Source organism: Rhipicephalus sanguineus, chromosome 1, assembly GCF_013339695.2.
Source record: "Rhipicephalus sanguineus isolate Rsan-2018 chromosome 1, BIME_Rsan_1.4, whole genome shotgun sequence".
In the NCBI taxonomy this organism is placed as follows: Eukaryota; Metazoa; Arthropoda; class Arachnida; order Ixodida; family Ixodidae; genus Rhipicephalus; species Rhipicephalus sanguineus.
In genome coordinates this window covers 189800007-189824732 of record NC_051176.1, presented here as the reverse complement: position 1 = coordinate 189824732, position 24726 = coordinate 189800007, and the positions used below count along the sequence as shown (strand labels likewise).

The 24726-nt window shown below is 40.8% G+C and overlaps 1 protein-coding gene across 1 annotated transcript in view; it reads right to left on the bottom strand.

The window, feature by feature from the left end:
• The window catches only part of LOC119404154 (pre-mRNA-splicing factor syf1 homolog), a 71162-nt gene that overhangs the window by 20324 nt on the left and 26112 nt on the right, over nucleotides 1-24726 (bottom strand). Inside the window, exons 13-21 of the mRNA XM_037670748.2 lie at nucleotides 20064-20139; nucleotides 19539-19625; nucleotides 16216-16329; nucleotides 16059-16145; nucleotides 11624-11699; nucleotides 8600-8709; nucleotides 8038-8241; nucleotides 4628-4814; nucleotides 258-366 (exon numbers count right to left, since the gene is read on the bottom strand). Coding sequence (XP_037526676.1) covers nucleotides 258-366; nucleotides 4628-4814; nucleotides 8038-8241; nucleotides 8600-8709; nucleotides 11624-11699; nucleotides 16059-16145; nucleotides 16216-16329; nucleotides 19539-19625; nucleotides 20064-20139 — 1050 coding nt within the window. The remainder of the gene's footprint in view (nucleotides 1-257; nucleotides 367-4627; nucleotides 4815-8037; nucleotides 8242-8599; nucleotides 8710-11623; nucleotides 11700-16058; nucleotides 16146-16215; nucleotides 16330-19538; nucleotides 19626-20063; nucleotides 20140-24726) is intronic.

The following is a 24726-nucleotide window of genomic DNA, read 5'->3' as shown; positions in this document are numbered from 1 at the left end:
CCAAGCTGCGTGAAAAGTCAGCATGGCCGCTCTCTTCCGTGGTCGCTTGGCCAGCACGGAGCGCACTTCGCGACGTATCATACGGGAATGGTCCCGCAGTTGCAATGTAACAGCGGGGTTCCCAATAAATTACATCCTATGGGAGCTATGCCAGGACCGGCGAAAGCTGACGTAACAGCCAGGAAAACGCACCAATGAGGCATGCAACAGAGGGGCTCTACTGTGTACCAGAAAAGTGACAACTTGAAGGTGATTACCTGACAAAAAGTATGTCCTTTCCAGGCATTCTTGCAGTGTCTTTCCTTGCCTCATCAGCCAACAACTTAGCAGCTGCTTCCAACTGCTGCATAGAGTCTTTTGGAGCCTCTGCAAGAGTTAGTCATGAGATAATGTTTTTTTATTCTAACTCGCATTCCCATATTGTGCACGTTTAGAAGCTCGCAGAGCGTTTTCTTGGCCTAGCAAATTGGTGGAGTGATTCCTGCTGTCTTAATGCACCAAAGATGGGCAACACAAGATGATAGAGTGAAGAATACGGACTAGTTTCTCCTACTGCCGACACGCTAGCACACAGCGCTCTTTAATCTAATCACAATTAAAATGCAACCACTGCCACCAGATAGATCAAACAAGAAACCTTATGCACAGCAGCAAAAAAAAAAAAAAAAAAGCTAAACACTGCAGCAGGTCAACAGAACAAGACACACTGTCAAGTCAAAGACTTCAACATTGGCTCTCCCCTTCCAGTGCTTGGAAATAGCAATTCTAGATGCAGCAGGACAAAAAATGACAGTTCTGTTCAGAGGCAGCCAAAGAAAACATGTTTCAATTTCAGCACCTTCACTTCCTCAGAGCAAATTTGGCAAACATGAACCACATGAAAACAGAGCCTTGAAGAAAAGCACTCAAGTAAAATAACTTATCCACTTCTTATCCAGCTCAGGGGTCATAATCTACAAGTGGTTTGCTTGATGTTTGATCGTGTGCTTGCTTGTTCAAATGCTCCTTGACTCCTTGTGCAGGATTTTCTTATGCCTGGCTGCTGTGTCAAAGGTGTGTAAGCCAAGACAACAGTCTTTAAGCAACTGCTTGCAGTATAAAGCCTTTAGGCAGGCACTTAAGTACAACATAAATGTGCCCCATGCTTATGGTGAAAATAAAGATTTCTATTTGCTTAAAAATTCTTATTTACCTACACAACGCATGGATTTTCCTGACAAGCTGTGTCACTGGTGTAAGTGGTGTGACACTGGTGTCACACTCTTGGACAAATTCACACTGTGAAAACATAATATCAGTAAAACTTCTTCCCTAACAGTGATCTGCTAAATCTTTCAAAAGCTGTGTGGCAAAAATTTTGTTACATGGCAACAAATATGTGGCAGCAACAACACTGCCTTGTAGTGGCAGCTCTCAGGAATGAAAAATTTTGTCTTATCAGAGTAGATGTATGGCGGCTTTCTTTGAGGTCCAAGATTTGGTTAGTTGTTAAGCTATAATATTATGTCTTAGCGTAAAAAATATTTTTGGACCAGAGGTAAAGAAGACTTTTGTCTTTTTTGTCTCTAGTAAAAAAAATTTGTTCATGTTAAGACATGATATCATAGTTTTCTTTGCATTCATCTACCATGCTATTTCACGGCATGCGCTATAAGAAAACATATTTTCACAAAATTTTCCCCGTACTAGATTAGTTTTCACTGGACAGTTTACCGTTCACAGTTGCCAAGGAAGGCCTGCACAATACAATTTCTCTAGGTGACACCAACATAAGAAAAAGGGTTGGCACAGCTCTCCAAAGCTTTCATCAAGTAATGTAACGGTCCAACAAGTACTTCACACTTCTGCAAAGCTTCCTGTGCCATGCCTGCCTACTGCATTACAGCCCACCCCCCAGCCATCAGCAAAAAGGCACTCTGTAGACTCTTTTCATAATCTGTAAATCCAGTGGACATTCAAATGGGATGAAGGTGTAGTGTTTTGCACTGCACATCCACCCAACTAGTGGAGGCACTTATGGTACAAATGAAGACAAAGCTCTAGCTCCACATGCTGGGGCTTGTCTTTTATGCATGTTTATATCATGAGAGCCAAGTCTACATTTCTCATGTCAATGCACAAGCAAAATGTGCTTGTATACACTGTTTGCAGAAAGGACCACAGCACTGTTAGTTGGGAAAACTGCATGGCATGAAAGCTGCTTTACAATTACATAAAGGGTCTGTTCTCTGTCACAACATGCATATCACCGGGCGTTTCACATACTGAAATCATGACTCATACTATAATGTACAAACACCACATTTTTTAATGTTTTAATATTGAAGTCTTTAGTATGCACATGGGTCTATCTGTATTGTATATTTTTTTGCACTTGTAGGACACAGGTATACCCACTCTTGCTAGGGCATGCAGTTAGGCAAGTAGTATTTTATAAATAAATAAGAACATATGCAAAAGTTATGATTGAAAAAAGAAAGATATGAGGGCTTGCTTCCCTCTAATTATATTAAAGGAACTTCAGTTAATTCTTAACAAGAGAGTAACAAAGATATAATCACACAAGTTCTGCTTTCTATCTACTCAATCAAAAACAACGACATTTCTACTGGTATCACTCCCAATAAGCCAAAACTGCTATTGTCCTCCCTTTGCACAAAAGTAGAGCGTGTAATAAAAGTAGAAAATTGTAGGGCTACCTCCATTTTTCCTAGAATAGCTCAAACTCTAGAAAAAGTACCCATTAACTACTATGAGTAGCTTCTTAAACAAGCACAATGTTACTTCTCAAGAACATTTCTGTTTTTGTAAACTCTTCTCTGGAATACATACTAATATAATTGAAGGTTCATAGTTTGTTGATGTCTGCAAAGCATTATGCATTGTTACTATAGAAACCTTCAGTGTTAGCGTTCTGCAGCTCCTTCCATCAGCCCAAGGACTTCTTAAGAAACAAAAGCCAACATATTTCACTAGGACAATTTCAAAGCGTTTTTTTTTTTCTTCAGAAATCAAGTTTGAAGTTCCTGAGGGTTCCGTATTAAGCGCCTTTCTATGACATATATGGTAATTACCTTTCTGCCGCAGTGCTAATAATTCATTTTCAGTATGCTGTCACCGTTCTGGTATCCTGAGTGATCAACTGTTCAAACACTATTTCTTCAGCTCAAGTTCAGACCTCCTGCAGCACTAGTGACTGGTTTGCAGGTAATCTCACAAGTGCCCACATTAAAAACCCAGATTATATGTTTTCATAATGTATTGAAGAAAGTGCGATTAGGTCACTGATTACTCTTACACAAGTCCGACTGTTCTACTTGCACTTGCAACCATATTCCTTAGTTGTAGTCTGTTAAATATCTTAGCACAATCTACAATAGTGACCAAACTCGCATTGTATATATGTCACCATAAACTTGGATCTGTGTCTTGTGCACTACATAGAATCCACTACTACATATCACAGTCTGTACATAAAATTACCGTCCATGCTTTGGTATATAGTATGCTTCAGTATGGAATTAGAGTTCATGCTCACCTCATGCAATGTTCTTTTCTTGGAAACAAACTTGCCCACCATGGTCACTCAGCGCTATTAATGTTGCACTACTGCGCATGAGGGCATGGCTTTGATGCCTGGCCATGGCAGCCACAGTTCAACCCCCCCCCCCCCCCCCCCAGGGGCAAAATGTAAAAATACCAGTTCACTCAGATCTAGGTGTACGTTAAAGAGCTGCAGGTAGTCAAAATTAATTCAGTCTCCCACTACAGTATGCCTCGTAATAATATTTTGGTTTTGGCAGATAAAAACCCCAGAATTTAATTGGTTCAACATTATTACTTGAAATAACCACACTTAAACATTTCTGGCACAGCCCTTACAAAATTTGGTATATTTCTTTTGCCTCCTTAGACCTAAATAATGTTACTGTATTTGTCGCTGACTGACAAAATAGTGCAAAAGAATGCATGGGAATTACATTCTGTCCTCTCCAATCCTCCACCACCAAGTATCTATCACACATTTACTAGGCATGGTCTAAAAAGTTAAAAACAATGATCAAGCCTTGTGCAAGTCAACATAATTTTATAACTGTTTCCTGTTTTCTGCTGGCTTTGCTAATGCTTGTACCTCTTATTCTACCTTTCAGATTTACTCTGTGGTTTCTTTTCTTTCTTTTTGTTATTGAATTGTCTCCTTTTTTTCACATGCTGCTAAATGCTCAAATAAGACCTGTAACAGAGTGACTGTCCCTTACAGCCTGCTGTTTTCTTTTTGTTCCTGTAGTAGTATGTGAATGCATAAAAACAGTCATTACAATTCATGCTTTCCTTGCCTTTGCTTTCTTTTGGGTGAGTATGCTGTATCATCACTTCCAATATTTAGTTCACTGCTGCATGCCAGGTACTGCCAGTCAGGCCCAATGCAGCTTTGGCATGTCTAGATCTTGTACCATTTTCATTTCATGTGCAATAATTATTATTCCTTGTAAAATGCAAATGAGTGATTAACACCACATTTGGGTCAGCTTATCACAATTTAACAAGAAAAGGAGCAGGAATATACATTTTGCTGCTGAAAATGCCAAGGAAAGGCGAAAGACATCAAATGCAATTAAAAACTCACCTTCAGTGCCTGCTGCAGCTGCTGCCTCCCTGGCAGTTGCACTCAGCATCTGAGCTGTCATGAAGTTGACCTGGGTGTTATACATGGCCTGTACACTGCGCTTTATTCGTAGCATTTCTCTCATGGTGTCCTCATTTCCATGGTGCACCTCGAACTCCTTCCATGTGTTCCAGAAGTCAGCTGTTGTCTGTGCATCAAAAATGCGCTAAAGCTGTGTTACATGCCCATATAAATGCCAGAAGTACAGTCAAAATTAAGTCAATAAGTGTGTTCAACGAATTTAAAAACGTCTCAGTCATGAGAAATTCATGCAAAGTAAACCCACCTTACTCCAGGACTGCACTTGATGAAATGAATACCATAGTCGGACACAACTTAAGAAGTCAGGGGAGGCCCCACTCAGGTGACCAAACTCAGCAGCTGATTGCCTTCCTCACTAAAGAAATAGTCCCACTCATGTACTAGGTGATCTCTGACGGCAGGGTCACCGACTGCGTGACTTATGACAGCAGTCCAGATCACGCACTCATTAATGCAGCCTTGTATGCATCATCTGCCTTTGAGGTGGAAATGCCACAGCCTTCTAAAGTTGTACCCACCCGTTGTTAAGCTGCTTTTGTAACAGGCAGGTCAGGGCCAAAATCTTCAAAAGGTCACTAAAGGCATTTCTTTTCAAATACGATTTCTTCTTGATAATTACCGAAACAATGAGCAACAAAAGGGGGCTTGTGCAGCTCTCTCTCTATATTCACTAGGTGTCTTCAATGCACTACAATGTCTGCACTAGCTTAAAGAGTGTAGCATTTCCATAGTCGATTTTATATTATGCAGGTACAAGCACGAGTTCTTTCGAGTTCTTTGCTCTACGGCACCTACTACTTCAGAAAAATGCAGGCTGTACAGTTGCCATGCAAGCCTTTTGTAGCAGGTGGAATCCCATGATGCTTGTTGACCAGTGGTGTAGAAGGAACTATCTCTCCCTATGTGATTAAAAGAGTCAGTCCAGCTTCTATAAGAAGACAAGTGAGGAGCTAGGATGGTTACTGGGATATACTGGTAAAAGATTACCATGGGCTAAATTTTTTTGAATTCAGATACATTTCTTGTGTCATAAACTTACCAAGAAACAAACAACATGCACTGCCATCAGACCTTTTCCACTATGTAATACTATACTAGTTCATTTCTCCATTTTTCCGGTGGATCTACACAAACTGCTATGTGCTCAGGAATTTTGTGCAGTATTGTTTATGCAGTCCAGAGTATTGTGCAAGAGCAAACAGTATCACAAAATTACACAATGTCAGCCACACGGTGCTGTCTAGCACAAGTGCAAAAAGTGCAGCCTAAGTGAAAAGATATACAAATTGCATGCTGCATGTTTTCATTTTTCCTACTTCTATTGCACCTCACCTATTTGACCTGTCTTCTACACCAACAATGTATGCATACTATAAGCTGCTACTGTGTGCCCAGCAACGTAAGCAACTAAAAAAAATAAAAAATAAAAGATAGCAGACAGGAACTTCCTTGTAGACTCCACTGCACCATTGATACCCAGCTCATAATGATCATTATTCAGTGGCATGACCTCATTTTAGATAATAACCATAGATGGCTCAGCAGGCATGAAAAGTACGGCATGCTCAGCAGTATGTACTTAGGCAATGATGAAATAACAACGGTCTTCAAGCAATAACTACAGAGCAGCCCACTTAAGATAGCAGTCATAAAGAAGAGCATCATATATACTACATTGGATATTGACATTGTAGAAATTGTGGTCATAAAGACCATATTTTAAAATTTTCTTGCTGATTGTTGCAATGGAGTGCAGTGCACTATCATTTGACAGAGGGTGTGAACGGCTTCCTGGAAGACAAATTTCAATGGCATAGTGAAGGTGGCAGAAGACTTCCACACGCAACTGTACATTTCACACAAAAGTAGGCTTGTGCGAATATTCGAGCACTTCGAAAATTCGAACGAAGATTAGAGTATTCGAATTCGCTTTGATTTGAATTTAAATTATTGGAAATTTCTAAGTGTTCGAAATGAACGAATAGATGCGTGTTAAATCCGCATGTAACCCCCCTGTAAAGGTGGTTTCGCTGCAGCGGAGGGGTGCTATACTGTGAATACATCTTTACAGAGAAAATCCGCACTGCCGTGAAGCCCCAGTTCAAGGTTAAATGAACATATTACCCTCACATCGATTCATCATTTTTTAAGTTTAAAAGCTTGTTGTACTGGCTTATATGTTCTATGTACAGTAAATTTTAAATCGTAACACATTTTACAGGTTATCACTTGCATTCTACCGAAAGTCAAATCGTGCTACTATTGAAAGTTGCTTCAACTTCCTTTGAACCAAAAAGAATGACATTTGCACATGCCTTGTTTCAATTAAAAAAAAAATACATTGTACAGTTTACTTGGGTCATGACAAATATGTTCAAATATGCTCATTTCCTTATATGTGATATATACTACTCGAATTTGATTCGAAATTATACGACCAAATCACTATTCGCTTTGAATTCGCTTTGAACCTAAAATTTACTATTCGCACAAGCCTACAGAAAGCCATCCAACCTTGAGTGAAATCACAGTCGAACAAGACACTGAAGTTCCACGTGTAACGATCGATAAGGTTAGAAGGGCTCTACAGGGCATATCCCGCGAAAAAGCAGCTGGAGAAGACAGCATAGCAGCCAATTTGATCAAAGATGGGAATCTTACATCAAGAAGTTTGCGATACTCTACACACAATGTCTTAAGACTTCATATGTACCAACAAGTTGGAAAAATACCAATATTATGTTTACACAAGAAGGGAAACATAAAAGCCTTGAACTATAGACCAATCAGCTTACTTTCAGTACTGTACAAAATATTCACGAAGGTACTTTCGAATAGAATAAGAGACGCACTCCACATTAATCAACCTAGACAGCAAGCTGCCTCTCTAAGTTGGTTAAAGCCAAGTGTGAGCTTAAGTGAGCTTTTAAGGTCCATAACATTTCAGAGCACAGGATGACCTGCATTTAGTGATCATTTCCTGCATGAAGAAAGTTACAGAAAACGTGAGTGAGAGTTGAGAGAAAAAAAAAGGCAGGCACACACACAGTTTGCTTGTTACATTTAATTTTGGGGGAGGGTCACAAGAGCTTTGCACAATATAAACATGTTCTGGAGTACCAAGAAATTCACTTCACTGAGTGAGCTTTCATCATATCAAAGTAAATCCAGCAATACTATGCGGTAGTGAGATATAAGCATGTATTCATTACAAGCTGATATCAGTGAGAAATTTAAAAAATTTTCTTCACTATACCCAATAATTCGTTATACAGTTTTTCCATCGCACCACCGTGGTAGCAACTAAGAAATGAGCAGATGTCACTCACTCGTGGATCACACATTTGACTGCAGTGCGCATATATGGCTCGAGCACGGTCAATTTCGCCCAACTTGCGCTCAAGGTCTGCAAAGCGCACACACATGAGTCGAGCTTGGATGTCTGGAAGAAGCTCAATGGCACGTTCGTAGATTTCACGGGTGTGAGTCAGTCCATATATTTCAGCTGCTTTCAAGATGTATATATTGAACATCTGAAAAAGTATTACATAGGGGGAAAAGAAAAAAGCGTTGGGAGAAAAGTACTTAACGGTAATCCTACTTGTGTGAAAGGTCCCTCCACGGTTTATGCAGTTTTGTGAAACTTATATTTGCTAGATTAAAAATCCACATGACATTAACAACAACAACAACAACAAAAAAAAAACGATGAAATGAGCTTTATAATAAAAATACCTTTTACAATAAGGAAAAGTTATGAGAAGGTATGTTTGACTGCATGCATACCAAGCTGACCACTGAACCCTACTTCTGAACACAAAACCCAAACAATGCCAGTGGCACAGCTGCTGATCTAGATTTTGGCCTGCCATTACCAATAATATGACTTACTTCAAACTGTTCTTCAGGCAGCACAGCTTTGCAGCCACGATCATAGATGGCCATAGCATGGCGTGCAAGACCATGCTCTTCCTCCAGCTTGGCATACAGAAGATACAAAGCTGCAAGGTACAAATCAAAATCATGGAGCGCTCCTTTCAGCAATGGAAAAGTTTCAATGCTGCTATATTGGGTTCATCACTATCTGTGCTGCCAGGTATGATGAACACGGAAACAAAGACACTCACAGGGTGATGCACATACTAACCGATTTATTTTTGTGTCTGCAAACATGTGTTAGCAGACATACAAGTGGAGCAGTTGGTAGCATGTGCATCACTCTGTGAGTGTATCTCTCTTTCTGTGTTTGTCAATACCTTGCGGCATGGACAGCGATGAAGTCACATCAACTAGCCCCTGTTGCAGCTTCATTTTCTATTAGGTGTCCCAGCCATCATGCACTGAGATTTAAAAAAGAAGCTCTATGTTAAGCAGAGAAAACCAAGTCCTAACACAGTGGAGTAGCAACCAGTAATTTTTAGTTAATCAGAAATAATAAGTTAACTATAATAAATCACCTAACCTGATAAGTACTTTGCTAATTGTCAAAGGGCCAATAAGGCATTTGTAAGCATTTTTAAAGGACATCTAACTACAGTGTTTTCAGCAACATGCTACCTGCAAGCTAATATTTCCTGGCTGAAGAAGAGAACCTGCGAGCTACAGAAAATGACTACACTGCAATGCACGCAAGAATGTAGCGCCACCAAATAGGCTCACTGTGAGGTAGCCAGAATCAAAGAAAGAAGGAAATAAAAAAAGAAAATTCTGGTAATTGAGCAAGCTCTCCAAACAACACATCGCTTTGGTGTTGGTCTCAAATGAGCTCCAACAGCTGTTGTCGCACCACCAATGAATCGTGTGTATGGTTATCTTTTTTTGACACAACACCCATCGCCGCAAAAGTGAATTGACAAAGTCAATTCTTGGTGAAAGAGGTGCTCTGGCCACCTCATCAATGGGATCAGCCAGCAGCGAGATATACTACTAGATGACGAGTATGGCATAAAATTTAGAGGAAAGAATTGCTGCAAAATCATGACACATGCTGCTGATGCTCATTTCGTATCACTATAAAGGGGCTGTCTCTAGCAGCATGTGACAGGCAATGTGATTTTCTGTAATCAGTTAAACTGAGGGTGCTGCTTTCTGATGCAGGTGGGAGCATAGTCTTGTGGCATGTTTCATATTTCATGGGCTTTCTTTATCAGCCAGAAAAATTAGCACACAATTAGAATGTTGCTAAAGATACCACCATTAAATGGTTTTTTAAAGATGCTGAAAATTACCCAATCGAAAACTTTATAATTAGAACAGTAGATGTCAAGGTTGACAAGTTAGAATACTAACTAACTAATCAATAAAATAATTACTGGTGGATACTCCAATGTACTGGAAGTAGTATGTACTAGGCTTTCTTCATTCAATTTAATGCCTCTTTCATAAATCTCAGTGCACCCTATATGTATACTAACAAGCTATGATGAAACTGATGTTTTAACGTTAATTCGTGTGGCCAGTAGGAGGCATCATGAAAAATTTTAAAACAGAAAAAAAGAAACACCAACCAAAAATGAAATAGTAGTTCTAAAACTTCAGAAGACGTTTCAGCTTCCATACAGAAGCCTTCTTCACACTTTTTAAAGTTTTAAATGGTTACTGACACAAAAATTTTGGTGTGGCGTTTTTCTGCTGCAACATGTTGCTGGAGGCCTATTAGTCATAACGCGGCACATAGCTTGCTGCAGCACATGGCAGATGATTAATTACAGCCTGTTTATTACTGACCAGTTTCAGTTTTGGAGAGCTCTAAGAACGACAAGCTGCCAGGTGCAACTAATGCTGTCTAGTGTGTGAAACGGTACACAGAACTGTGATGCACTACTGCTACTTCCGCTGCTTCCGTGCTGCCTGCATCGTCTGCTTGCGTTCTTTCGCATGCAGCATGTGCTACGTGACGTCCTTACCGTCATTGTCATCTGGTGGCAACGACTTTCTTGAGGCTTCCACACATTTGCCGCGGGTACGGACTCGTGAGCAGCAACTGAATAATAGCCTACTGGCGTATACGCGGCAAAAGTGCCATGGCGACAATAACGTCATGATTTAGCTGGGCACCTCGGAGCTCGGCTGCAGTGGTCACGCTGCGGAAGCTTGGGGTCACCTTCAGGTCTCTTTTTATGATGTCAATGTCGCAAGGTGTGGTGTATAGCGCTGGATCGGGCACGTGAACTTCAATATTCATATAACTGACCTTCCAAGCCGTATTCCTTGTTGAGACTGGGTAGATGATATATGCATGTTCACGAGAATCGATCTCGCAGGCTATCTGAGCAACGAAATTTTGTGTCAATGCCCCTTTACACGTCTTTTAAAGTTTTAAAATCATTTCATTTTTGGTCGGCGTTTGTCGTGTTTTCATTTTTCATTAACAAGTTACAAACAACAATCAATAAAATAATTAGTGGTGGCTACTCCAATGTACTGGAAATAGTATGTAACAGGCTTTCTTCAGGTATTTTAATGCCGCTTTCTTTAATCTCAGTGCACCCTGTATACATTAACAAACAATGAACAAGTCATCCCTTTAAGAAAAAAAATTGCTTGTTACATCAGCAACTTTCTAGCGATACATGAGAAACATTCACAACAAGTCATTTAGGCCTTTCTGAAGTGTAAGCCATATCAACCAATAGCCGACACGAGCTCTTAACAATGTCTCCAGTGTACGATTGATGAAATTGTCAAGAAAATACATATCAGTTGTGCATCTATACTATATGACAGACGTGCATCCTCGAAATTTATCCAAGAAAGCAGTAAACACAATACTACCGGAAAAAGAAGTGGGTACCTGCACCAAAAAACATGTTTCACTTGAGGATTATCAGAGTACTTGCATAAATACAAACTGTTGCTGTCACTGAACCAAAGAGCCGCACGGAATATAAAGTCGATTGCTCAAGAAATACATACCCTTTGCAAATTTTGCTGGGCAACCTTCAAGGCACTGCTCAAAAAGATCACGAGCCCGCTCTAGTTTAGTGCCACCCTGCATAAAAATAGCATAATATTAAACTCAGTACCAGCAGTTTGAACGCGCATGCAGCGATCTGCATTTTAACAGGAGCAGAAGGCTCGCACTGTGGTTACCTCACAGTGCACGGTCATACTAATTAACATAACAGTGACATTACAGCATACATGAAATAGACAGTAAGTATGCATAGTATAAACTAGGGGTGTGCGAATATTCGAAATTTCGAATATTTTTCAAATAGTGTTTGCTATTCGATTCGATTCGCACTGAAATTTTACTATTCGAACTATTCGAACTTCCCAAAGACAAATACAGTCAACGTCCGGTTGAAAGTGACCCCTTCAGATTTTCAATATGCTTCACCTCATTACACTCTCGTATTGCGGCAAAGCTGCCTTTCAAGCTCCGTTACGGTCGAATTTAGCCAAGAGACAAAGTCCGGTTGGAAGTGGTCCCTAAATTTTCAATATGTTTCACCTCATCACACCCCCGTATTGCGGCAAAGCTGCCTTTCAAGCTCCGTCACGGTCGAACTTAGGCAAGAGACAGTCAACGTCTGATTGGAAGTGGTCCCTAGATTTTCAATATGCTTCACCTCCTCTCACACCCCCATAATGCGGCAAAGCTGCCTTTCAAGGTCCGTTACGGTCGAACTTAGCCAAGAGACAGTCAACGTCAGTTTGGAAGTGGTCCCTAGATTTTCAATATGCTTCACCTCATCACACTCCCGTATTGCGGCAAAGCTGCCTTTCAAGCTCCGCTACGGTCGCAAATGTATTAACTCAAGAAAACGCTGGTTCCAATATGGAGATGAAAGATGTGGCAGAGTTGGGGGCTCAATTAATGCTGTTTTGGACCTGAAATTTGGGCAGGAAGTCTGAAAAATCGGACGCCGAAGCTTTTTAGCATCCAAAATTTCAGATGTTCTTATATATCGACATCTACGAGGCAGGTTTGGAACTCCGGACTTGAAGGGAGCACACCCTTATCTGCCACATCAGTTGGGCTTCAAGAGAAGTTGAAAGAGGAGGAGAGGCTGAGGAAATGGCATCTTTGCCTATCATGTGTAAAGTGTTGTCGGCAACACTTTGGTTGCACCAAATCATGTACATAAATAGAATTTGGCCCCTACATTGCCTCATTCTTGATAAGAAAGACAACTATGAAATATGACCCCACCAGTGCTTCATCAACCTAGCAAAAAGAAACACTTTCATGCTGCTATCTCACAAGAACATACTTAGGGATTCTCTGCAACTTTTTCTTTAATTTCACTTCGAATTATTCGAAAATTATTCGAAATTACTCGATTCGATTCGCACTCAATCTTTATTATTTGAATTCGCTTCGCACCCAAAATTTTGCTATTCGCACAGCTCTAGTATAAACACATTTTGAGACAGCATTAGAAATAGGTGGCAATAATACAGAAATACAAACCTGGTACAAAAAAAAACGTTATTTGGCAGTTCTTTATAATAATAATAATAATAATAATAATAATAATAATAATAATAATAATAGCTTTTAAGAGTCCCATAACACAATGCATGCCAATTTAGCCAGGTATGTGGAGATAACTGGCAGTGATGGTACAAAACCCAACAGCCAACAACAATTCATTTAAACATGTTTTTGTTTTTAAAGGGGCAGTAAGAAGCCAGGTAAATGAAGACTATGTCTTGAGCACTTCATTAGTACCTGAACCACCCAGAGAGATTCAATGGACAATGAATATTTAACTGTTATCATTGCACAGCCGTGACGTGCAGCTAATTTTAATGGCGATTCAAAAACTCGCATGCATTTTGAATGATGCCATTACATACAGAAGATATAGAGAACTCTGTCTGACTAAGATTTTAAATGAAACTGAAAACAAAATTACAGGCATGTCATGCAATGTTAAAAAAACTTTATAGTGAGGACGCATCAACATTCTATTCTTGTCCTCACAGTGACGAGAGGAGAAAACTGGAATAATGTGGTACTTGGGATTTCAGGGGTGTAGTAACCATAGATGTCACATTGTGGGTAATTTTTGCATTGCATGGCTGTTATCACTACAACCTGTGAGCAAAACGAACACTCTATTTTTAAAGTGTGCTTGAATTTGATTTTATTTTTAGCTGCAGCTTATGAGGAAAATAAGCACTCAATAAAAATGCCTCATCATAATGGCATCCCTGAATTCTAGAGTTTCGTACCCCAAAACTACAATATGACTACACGATATGCCATATGACCTGCCACGGTGGTCTAGCAGTTAAGGCGCTCGACTGCTGATCCAAAGATCGTAGGATCGAATCTCGGAACCCGATTTTACGAAGTTCCTGATACAACGAAGAAATTTCCATTCCCTGGCAGATGCCCAAATGATTCAATGATGTTATCAACCCAAATTAATGAAGCTAACTTGGTCACCGAACCCAATATAACGAAACTTTTCCTGATGAACAAAAAAAGTGGTGATTACTTTCTAATCTTGACAAAGAGGAGTTTTTTCTTCAAGCGTGCACTCCAACATCATCGTGTTAAAACATCTACGTACCATATACACGGTGCTAGCTTTATTTTGACGAGGCTGCACGCAGCACCGATGCAATGAATAACAGACTCAGTAGTCGGTAGTGCTCTTGCATACCAGATGGCACTAGGGGAGGTGGTGGTTGCTTTCGTTACTTCATGGTTTATGCAACAGGTGGCTTTGATAGTCTCCTTGAGACTTTCTTGCTCAGCCTGCTCACACAATCACTCCATTCTCTCTCCACATCTTTGCATATTGGCAACCTGAAGCCAGCCAGGACATGGGAGGCTCCATGTCCAGGCTGGCTTCGCAGACTTTTCACACGTGTAGGCGTGAGCCGGTGGCAAATACAATGCCACTGTTGCTTCCGGGTGTTACTACGTTACAATGTTAGATTTCGAAGTACCGAAAAATCCCTTTCTTAAATTTATGAACTTCTCAATTTAACGAAGTAATTCGAGCATGGTCATTGCTTCGTTGAATCAACTTTCAATTGTATTACGACGCATTTGACAAAAAATTCAAGGGCTTTCATGGAAAGAAAACAACTCTAGGACTTTCAAGGGCCTTGAAAATGTACTTTTCAATTTCAAGGATTTTCAAGGGTTCCAATGACTGCCTTTGTTGTCTTCAGCACAACTGTGTCACCACAAGCTTCTTACAGGTTACTTGAAAACACGCTTGCTTCCCCACAGCGCTTATGTCCAAGCTCATTAGCATCACAATGCACTACTTCACTGCACTACTCCTAGATGAAACCACCATCGTGCAGTCATACTGCATCGTAAAATATACCTTGATAAGACCCATTGAATTCCTAGGGAGCAAAACATGTTGCTTTAGATAGGCGGATGGACACAGCTTTCCTAGAGTAGTAGCTCTAGAATATCTACACATTAAAAGCAAATTCTACTTTCTAGATGTGCAGCGGCCACATTTCGATGGAGGCAGAATGCTAGAGGCCCGTGTGCTCAGATTTAGGTGCACATTACAGAACACCAGATGGTCGAAATTTCCGGAGCCCTCCACTACAGCATCTCTAATAATCATGTGGTTTTGAGACATCAAATCCCAACAATTATTATTATTATTATTACTTGTTAGACAAAATTACTGATAATATTTAGTATAAAAAATATACCCTTGGTTTGTTCTTAGGCAAACAATATTACATTGAGTAAGCAGGGTAATGACAGAGTATCTAATATTGTATCACACCTACTAAAAAGAGCTGTTTAGCAAACAGACAACAATATGTTGAAGTAAATAGTATCTACTCTGAGCAGTTTACAAGTAATGTATTGGGACCCATGGGGTTCTATTATGTATGCAGACACCAACATATCCTTTATAGCCGACTTTCTTAGCAAAGCCGAAAATATGATAAACGCATACTTAGGCTGCTTATGGTCCTGGCAGCAATATGAAACAAGTTTAATTTGAATTGTACAGTACAAGAAACATAATTTTCCATGTAACACTACTGACTCATTCACCATTAGTAACTAGTGTCTGGTTTCAAGAGGGTCTGTCCTGAATGCCCACGTCCTCAAGCTCACTTCACAAGTGAGTAAATGTGAAAATGTTTGTTGCTTGCACAAGCTTACCAGGTTGCTTGTGTGGTTAAAGATATTACTTGTATTCAAAACATCAACTATTAAGCTACATTTATACGTATCATGGTACGTGATGCATCTACTAATATGTCTCAAAATAGAATAAAGAAACAGCACCATAAATGAGCTTATTTTTGACAGCAAGGTAAGAGTAAGCAAAACACACTGCAAGCTCAACGATACGCCCCCCCCCCCCCCAACTACATGAGGAAAATGTTTCATACTTACATAACGTTTCAGGAACTTGGTTAAGTATGTGTTCCAGATGTCAAAGACGTTGGGCCACTTAAACAATGCAATACCCTTTTCATAAGCCTGCAAAATTCATAAAATAGGGCCTGTCAAGTAAAGCACATGCTGTACTAGCAGTACTACTCAACCTTACCTTAAATGCTTCCTCAAAATAGTTGTTTTCTTCCAGAAATAGGCCATAATTGATGATGATTTGAGGCGTGGCAATCTTCAAATCAATGATCCGGTCATACACCGCCTTTGCAGACTTGGCATACATAGAAACATCAAATAGGAAGGTTACACCACACTCCTGAGGTTGAAGGTTACGTCTTTTCAGGCTGTCCAGCATTAACCTTTGCAAAATACCCCCGTTATTCATAACAAATTGTATTCTAATAAGCCACAACACATTGGAGAGCCCTAACCATAATACAGGAGTAAAAGCTATGGTAAGTAAGTAGCCTTAATGTAGTTGATCAGCCAACAATCTGTTGGAATCAAAATTTGATCTTCAGTGAATATTTGAGATCTTTCTATATTCAACTGAATATTATGCTATTCAGGGTTTCAAAACCTGAATTCCAGTGCTAATAGGTTTTTAAACATTCAATATAAATAATTATCAAAATCAACAGTACTTATTACAGCCGGCAGTTCATTTTTCATTATAAGTACAGTAGACTCTCGTTAAACGGAACCTGAAGGGACCCAGAAAATGTGTTCCATTTAACAGGAGTTCCGTTTACTGAGAGATGAACAGCAGTGCAGAATCCAAGTATGAAACCAATTATATTAGTTGCAGTTGTTCCGTTTAAGCAGCAGTTCTGTTTAACAGATTTCCGTTTACTGAGAGTCTACTGTATGTGATAGTGCCAGCGACGAGAGAAGTGAGTGTGCATGTGAATCAGCACTATGAGCAGAAACGTGGACGAATAGATTTCATGGGCACTACCTTGAAAAAGGTGCGATGGCTGGTTCTCAAGCTACTTGGTTCATGCTAACAAACCATTAAACTATTTTCATTCCACCAAGAAAGTAATGTTGCTTTCATTTTGCATTTTTATACTATAATACACAGTAAATAGTGGCAATATGGATTTCAGGGGGTTGAAACAAATATTCGTATCATCAAAACACAAGCAAAGTCAAGGAAACAATTATTTACTTTTTGCTGCAAGAATTTCTCCATGTTTGCGGACTGTGCCTGCCTTCACCAGGCGTGACATGACATGAATCAGCCTTACCGCCCATACATGTACTATTGATACAGGGAGCCACGCTCTAACCGTACTTTGATGCATGCAAAATTTATCCTGCGATCTAGTATGCATGTGTAAACAGACAGATGCCTGTAGTATGCCTGTGCTCATCAGCTAGCATATGTCTGGTGCGAACCTAGTTAAGGCAATGCTTAGTGTTACCTTCTATTTCAATGCGTATTCGAAACTTTGACCCAGCACAACCTCCAATACTAGACATGTGGAAAAACAGCACACATGAAGCAACCAGCCATGTCGGCTCACCCAGCATTTCCCCCACCACAAGTATCTCCAAGATGGGGCTTGCAGGTCGTATATTCACTGAACCGCACAGGCAGCTAGCGTGACTACCACAGGAGGGCTAGAAAAGACACACGCTAGCTGGTTGCGTGGTGAATCAAAATGATGACTACTCGCAACTGGCCACCTCACTAGCTCTGTTACTACAGGGGCCGCTGCTCACACTCGGTCTGCAGCAGTGCATTCAGAATGGCCAGTGTCGTGCGCGTTGTACACAATGTATTTCAGCCAAGGAATTTTGTGATTTCATAGTGTTGTGCGAGTGGTGATTCCGAAACCAAATACTTTTCTAGTAGTTTTCAAATATTGAACAGCCATTTATATAATTACTATAGAAGAATATACATTCTTGTATTTATAATTTGAGCATCAAGAGCACAAATTGTGTGTCAGAACAAATGAGCGGATTCTTCAGATGCTTTGAACTTTTCCGAGAGTGCAAATGATCATCGTATAGCTGGTCAAATACGACTTTTCGAGCAGTGTAGCAAGCTCTCATGTTTTTGTCCGTGGGGTTAAAATTTGCTGTACCAATGTTATGTTCATATGGGTGCAGTCGACAGCACAATGACGAATTAGCAAAACTAATTCATTTTTGAACGTTTGGCGAGACTTTTCTCTTGCAATATTTTGTCATCTCTGAAACAAGGAAACAGAGTAACTGATAAAGTTGAAATATATATCTGCGTAAACAAAACTATTTTATACCCCACTGTAATATGCTTTCACACAAGACAAAGTTATTAATATCAACATAAAGATTCGGCAACTAAAAAATAGTCTCTCACAAAACAGCTATGTCATAGTTTACACACGTTATTGATTAAGAGCCTGTGAAATATTCGACGTCACTTGTTTTACTTTCTTGCAGTAATATTCCTTGTCAGATTGAACCACCTCTGAAATGACTCTGAAATGGCTGAACAAGGCGCCCGCGTTTTAAACCAGTGCGGGGACCCGCCGCCCACATCGGGGAGAACAGTAGGACAGCGCGTGCAGCTGGTGCCAGAAGCATTCAACACTGCCGTGAACTGCACGGCCAGCTGACTTTTTCGGAAGCATGGAGTGCTTGCAGTTAACAATGCAGAACAGTCCCGCGAGTCGCGGGACGGGCGGTCACCGTACATGACATGAATAAAATAAAGTTTTAGTGTCATCACCTTCACTTCGTAAGAACATTCAGGATTCATCTCTCGTATGACCAAAGTATTTGTTCGTCTGGCATTCCATCGGTTCTCTAAACTCTAAGCCAGCACTATAGTTGAAAAGAATCCAGCTTTCTTTTTTTTTTTTTCATATTTCCACAAGGTCCACGACTCAAACCCATACATTACCATGAGAAAGCTGGGCCATTAATCAGACATATTTTAGCGTTGAGGCCAGCATCTTGGTCAGTCCACCCGTTGCTCTCTTTCCTAATGCTATTCAATTAATTTCTTTTTCAGACCTACCATCTTTGTCCATTTTGGATCCCAGGAAAACGCAGTGTTCAACATTACCTATTACATCCTTATTTATCCAAATGCTCTGTTTTTCACCTGTTGTCATAACTTTAGTCTTCCTTATGTTTACAAAACGACCAGCCTTCCGGCTTTCTCATTGTGAAAATTTGACAGCATAAATAAACGGGACACAGAAAGAGCGGGACACAAAGAAGCGCAGCTCTTTCTGTGTCCCATTTGTTCGCGCTGCCAAAATTTCACAATGAATCTATACCAACTAGTCAGCCTATCAACCCTTCTGCAATTCTGGCTTTCTGTTTTTACCTTCAGAATGAGTTTTTTTAAGACTTATATAAAAAGGCTAAAGAAGACAGTGCTAGAAGAATTATGAGCAATATATTGCATTACAAGGTATCATTCATTGTAAGTGCATGTCTTGCAACTCTTAGATAAATTTACACATAGAAACCTACCTTAAATGTCCCAAAACTTTCCTCCAAGTCTGCATACAGGGACCACACTTTAAGTGATTTATACACACGGAATTGAACTGGCTCGCTCTGGAAAAAGACAACAGGCCACAATCACAGTTAGCAAGACAAAAATTAGTGTGTTCACAAATTCACACATTAAGAATGTGGTTAAATACCACAGTGATAGGTTATAGAAAGCAGTGGCAACTATGAAAAAAATTACAGAAGAACTTTTCGCTGGGCAAAACAGTGACACCATTCAATATGCCTGCCTAAAGGCTTGCTAATATAGCGAGTCTTCCACTACCCATTTTGTTCCATGCATTTGTGATGCTGACCAGCATCACAACTCCCGTAATTACCTAGTTCTGCTCTACACTTCGTTGAATTTCATATGCTGCATACAGGTAGTGCACAAGATCTATCAAAAAAAAAAAAAAAAACCTATGTAGAAGCTGAGCCATTTCTTTTTTTTTTTTCTCATATGCCCTGGCTTGCATGCATCTAAAGAAAAATGAAGCATACTTGATCATGATAGGCAGCTTTCCTGGAAGGCATAGCAGTGGCTCTCTGCATTAGATTGAGAGCCCCTTCATGGTTTCTGCAAATCACAACGATAACAAATTCAGATACAAGAAATGTTATGAAATACCAGTAAAGTGCTCCACAAGGTCTCCTTACTCATTCAATTCTTAAAAGTTTTTAGACCAACAACTAAAGAAAATGTGATGAGATTATGGTACAGATAAAAACATCATGCTTCACGGTAAAAAAAAAATCAAGCACATTTTGTCTACCAAACCAAACATTTTATAATAAAATGAGGAAAAAATAGCTGCAAACACACAGGACTCTTCTCTAGGATCAACTACCACCAATCATTTATTAGCCAGTTCTTGGTCAGCAGATGTCAAGGAACATCCTATTGCAAAATGTAACAATCAGCTAACCAATACCAGAGGGGAGCAGTTGCCCTTCTTAAGCACATTCTTGTAATGGGTCTGCACGCCATAGTTGTAATTAACAGTTTACTTCCCTCAAAAACCATTTGATTACCGTAAAATCCCGAGCAAGTGTCCCTACCCGAGCAAGCGCCCCCTCCTTTTTATTGCGATAGCAATTATATGGACAGTCTCGACGGGTTTTTGCCGTCGCCGTCATGTCCTTCCGGTATGAAGTCCAAATTGGTAAGATCCTCCGCGCATTGTATGTTCTACCGCGCATAAAAGCGCGTGAGCGGGGGCAACGAACGCGGCCAAAGCAGAGTTCAAACAAGATGGCCCATCTCTCGGAGGGTGCATGCGATAACATCACCCTGCTCGGAAGGCCTGCCGTCGAAGCAGACAGGAAATGCCCCGTCCATCTTTAATGAGCCTTAAAAGACGCGAAGACGCGAGAGGGGGGGGGGGGGGAGAGTGTCGCGTTGCGCGAGAAGCAACTTTGAACTTTGAATCTAAGGGCTTTCGCCCTTGGATTCAAAGCCCTAAAATCTTGAAAGCCATCACAGCGGGCGACTCGTATACCCTTCTACATGCTGCGCTCTCAACGCGAAGTGACTTTGCGGGGAGCATCTCTCCCTGGAGTGGCCGTATTCTCTTACACCAGCATTTTGTAGTTAAGCGAGATCGGATGCAAAGCAGTTAGCTGCCAGCCTCACTTCGTGTAACACTACAATTTGTTGCTATCGCATTCATTGTTTCGCCCTTGCGGTGAAACTGTCTTTTTTTGAGAGATTTGAAATATGCGCCAATGACAGAGCAATTAAGCGCCGTGCACCCTCCCCTTCCGCCATTTTCACTGTTTCATTCACTGTTTTGGAAATGGTGAATGCATGCATACTCAGTAAAGCATTTCATTAGAAGCACGGGTGTGCATTTTTTATTCATATGTTGTCTTCCGCCGCCATCTTGAACTTTGAACCGCGACTGAGCAAGGGCCCCCACTCCAAATCTTGTCTGATTATCTTTCACCGTAGGGGGGGCACTTGCTCGGGATTTTACGGCAATAACACCAAAACTTTTGCACCTTGAAATATTCTATTGGAAGTATGGATGGTATTCACGAAAAACTTGGAGGACGCTTGAGCTTCACTTTCAAGAGTAGAACACGACAGCGTAATTGGACCGTGTTCGTATTGCCTTCCCAACTGCTAGCCTGGCTTCCCTTCTCGGTCGACACCTAAGCCTGTGCCACAAGGAAAGCCAAAGTGTGGAAGTGTTGGCTCCTATCTCCATGCATGCGGGGCGACCAAACATGAAAAGCGCTCCCATGGGCCCTTTGCGCCATCTCGCAAGATTTCTGTCAAGCCACTGAAGAACCTCCGAGATGTGCATACCACCAACGCTAAATGGTGTATATAAATAGCTCGCCATTAGTAAGCTAGAGGATGTATGCATGGTGGCCAAGCAGCTAAACGCATCATGCCAAGGAGCGAGGGGCACAGGTTAGAATCCCTGGTCCCACTCGAACCAAAGATTTTTTATTATTTCATTATTTGCATCTACCTCGAATGTTTGCTCACGGACAATGCAGATTTTTCGCTCACAACCAAAGACACCGCTGCCAACGCCACCAACACGGACACTGGAATTTCTGCGAAACAAGCTCTTTAACGCTATCGCGCTAAAAGGGCCAAGGTCTTCCCTTGTTGTAGTCACAATGCCTTATCCATCTAGCACTCTTGAAGGTGTAAGAATCCAGAGAATGGCCTTTGCCTTCCACAAAACAGGACTTCAATTAATGTGCCATTCACAAAAAAGAAGGAAAAATGCCCGCATTTTTTTGGCAGAAGTTTATGTTGCATGCTGTCCACTCCTAGCTTCTTGGCTCTTGTGGCATACTGTCGCTCCCTAACAATCACATTTATAGCACCCAGGTGTTTTACATTTTAAGTTTTTGAAGACAAAAAAAATATGCTTTAATTTTGTCACATTCTTTTCATGGTAACTTCGGGACTATAGTTGGTGGGTGGACCAGATAGCAGTAGTGAAGGCACCTCAAAGAGAAGTCTTAAAAAAGCCTGCCAAGTTGGTATGGCTTCATTTCCTTCATTCCATGACACTACACAAAAAAAAAGGGGGGGGGAGGGTGTAAATAATTTCACTGCAACAGGATCTTCACATAATCCTTGGTTTACTACAAAATGAATTACAAACATCAATGCATGGAAACAAAACTTACTCATTATTGAAATTTAGTTAAGAAGTTCACAAAAGGAAATTCATTATCTTTCACATTTCACTCGTGCAGTGATGCTGCAAACTGCGATTAAAGGAGCGATGACACAAAATTTGTGCACCTCTGTTTTTTGCTCTTAATCAGTGGCTACTGACGAAACTCATTTGCCCCAACGCAAGACGAATGTTTAATTATATGCCCGTATGTTACGACCGAAGGCAGTTTCGATTTTTAAGAGCACTCGGGGCCCCGTGATGTACTCGGCCTGCTCGTGTATGACTACTATCAGGTGACTGCGAATACTAGTGACGTCACTGGCCACCTTCTGCAATGTTGTCAGTGCTGCTGTTCCGTCTGCTGTGTTGAGCACTGGGAGTGCTCGTTTTCTTGATCGTCAAACTTATCTAGTACGCCGATTGATGAAGGTGCCGGGAAGAGTGCATAAATCAGTCAGAAAAGCTCGATTTACTTCACGAACCTCCCCGGTGGCTGTGATTTTGTTTTTATCGTCGCTGTCCAGCTGAGGCAATGATTTGTGTGAGCCTTGGAGCAGCCACAGTATTAGGCATGCTGAAGCACTTTCATCATTTGTAAAGTAGTAGGTTGAGAAGTTACAAAAGAAGTGAAGTCACAAGAGTGGCGCTCTGTAACAGTGTGTATATCTAACATGTAAGTGGCATGATGTACGCTTCACTGACTTAGTTAGATCGGGCAGCGCTGTGTTCTAAAGACATACCAATCCCATGTACAGTACTCATGGAATGAAATAGGACAATTTAGGGCTAAGTAATGCACATGTTTTCGTTTCTACAGTCTTCAGTTTGGATCATATTGGTGTCATTTTGACTCGAATGCATATATCAGAGCCAACATTATCTTTAGAGACCAGATTCATCGCGACATGACGTGGTTATCTCAAGCAATTGCACATACAAGTAGTTATACTAAACGTATTGATGTCGAGTTTTAATCCGCGAGTACTGTACATACGTCGCAGCGCCGAAGCAGTTATCTGTCCACTACGCAGTATGATCACAGCAGTGGAGAGCTTTAGTTTGTCTGTAGAGTTCCTATCCTAATGTTTGCGGATACCCGGATACCGGAGCCGTTGATGGCAGCAGCAGCGGCGGCAGCAGCAGCAGCAGCAGCATAGAGCTACTGTATATACAGTAACTCTACAGCAGCAGAGCCAGCAGTGACATCTTGTGCCGTTTTGTTCAACTACCATATAATTTTGTTTTTGTTTTCTCAGTCACATCACTGTTTTTGTTGAAAAAAAAAATGAGAATACTGCGAGTTGATAATTATCTCACAGCCAATGCTTTACACAGAGTCAGTAAGTGGGCAAGTCACTGCAATGTTATGCTTGTGGGTCTCTGGTTAGGCTCTGCATCAGCAGGTGTGTCTACCAGCACTGTCCATCTCCTACACGTCTCCAGTAACCCAGCCAACACTTGCGACATACATTGTTTACAAGGGGTTCCCGCATGATGACCTAATCACTTTTTGCTTCAATTTCTGATTTGGCACTTTCACGAACTTCAAAACTCAATTAAAATGCTTTTTAGGCTGTATTTGTGGCTAATATTGTACAGATGGCACCTCTATGTTCCCATCAGTGCGATGTAACAGTCAAATTGCGTTCGAATTTTTGTGTCACGACTCCTTTAATGAAAGCAATGCTTTCATGAATGTGTACCAGAAGCTTACATTTTAAAGTGGACTTGGTCACCACAGCTGCTGCTGGGGTGTGCCGACAGTGTCGCTTTCAGGAGCATAAACTGAGGCCACCATTGCCATGGGCTAGTATTAAGACAAGAGCTGCTCCCTGATCTCAGCTTTCCTTTGTAAAGAAGTAAGGATGGCTGAATAAGGAGGAATTTAGTGTAGCACCACTGCTCCAGCATTGATGCGTGAAGAAAGTGCCCGACACCTGCTTGGATACTCGCCATTTCAGCTGTTTTACAGCAGAGCTGTTATGGTTGAGGTTTGCCGTGTGTCATAGATAAAA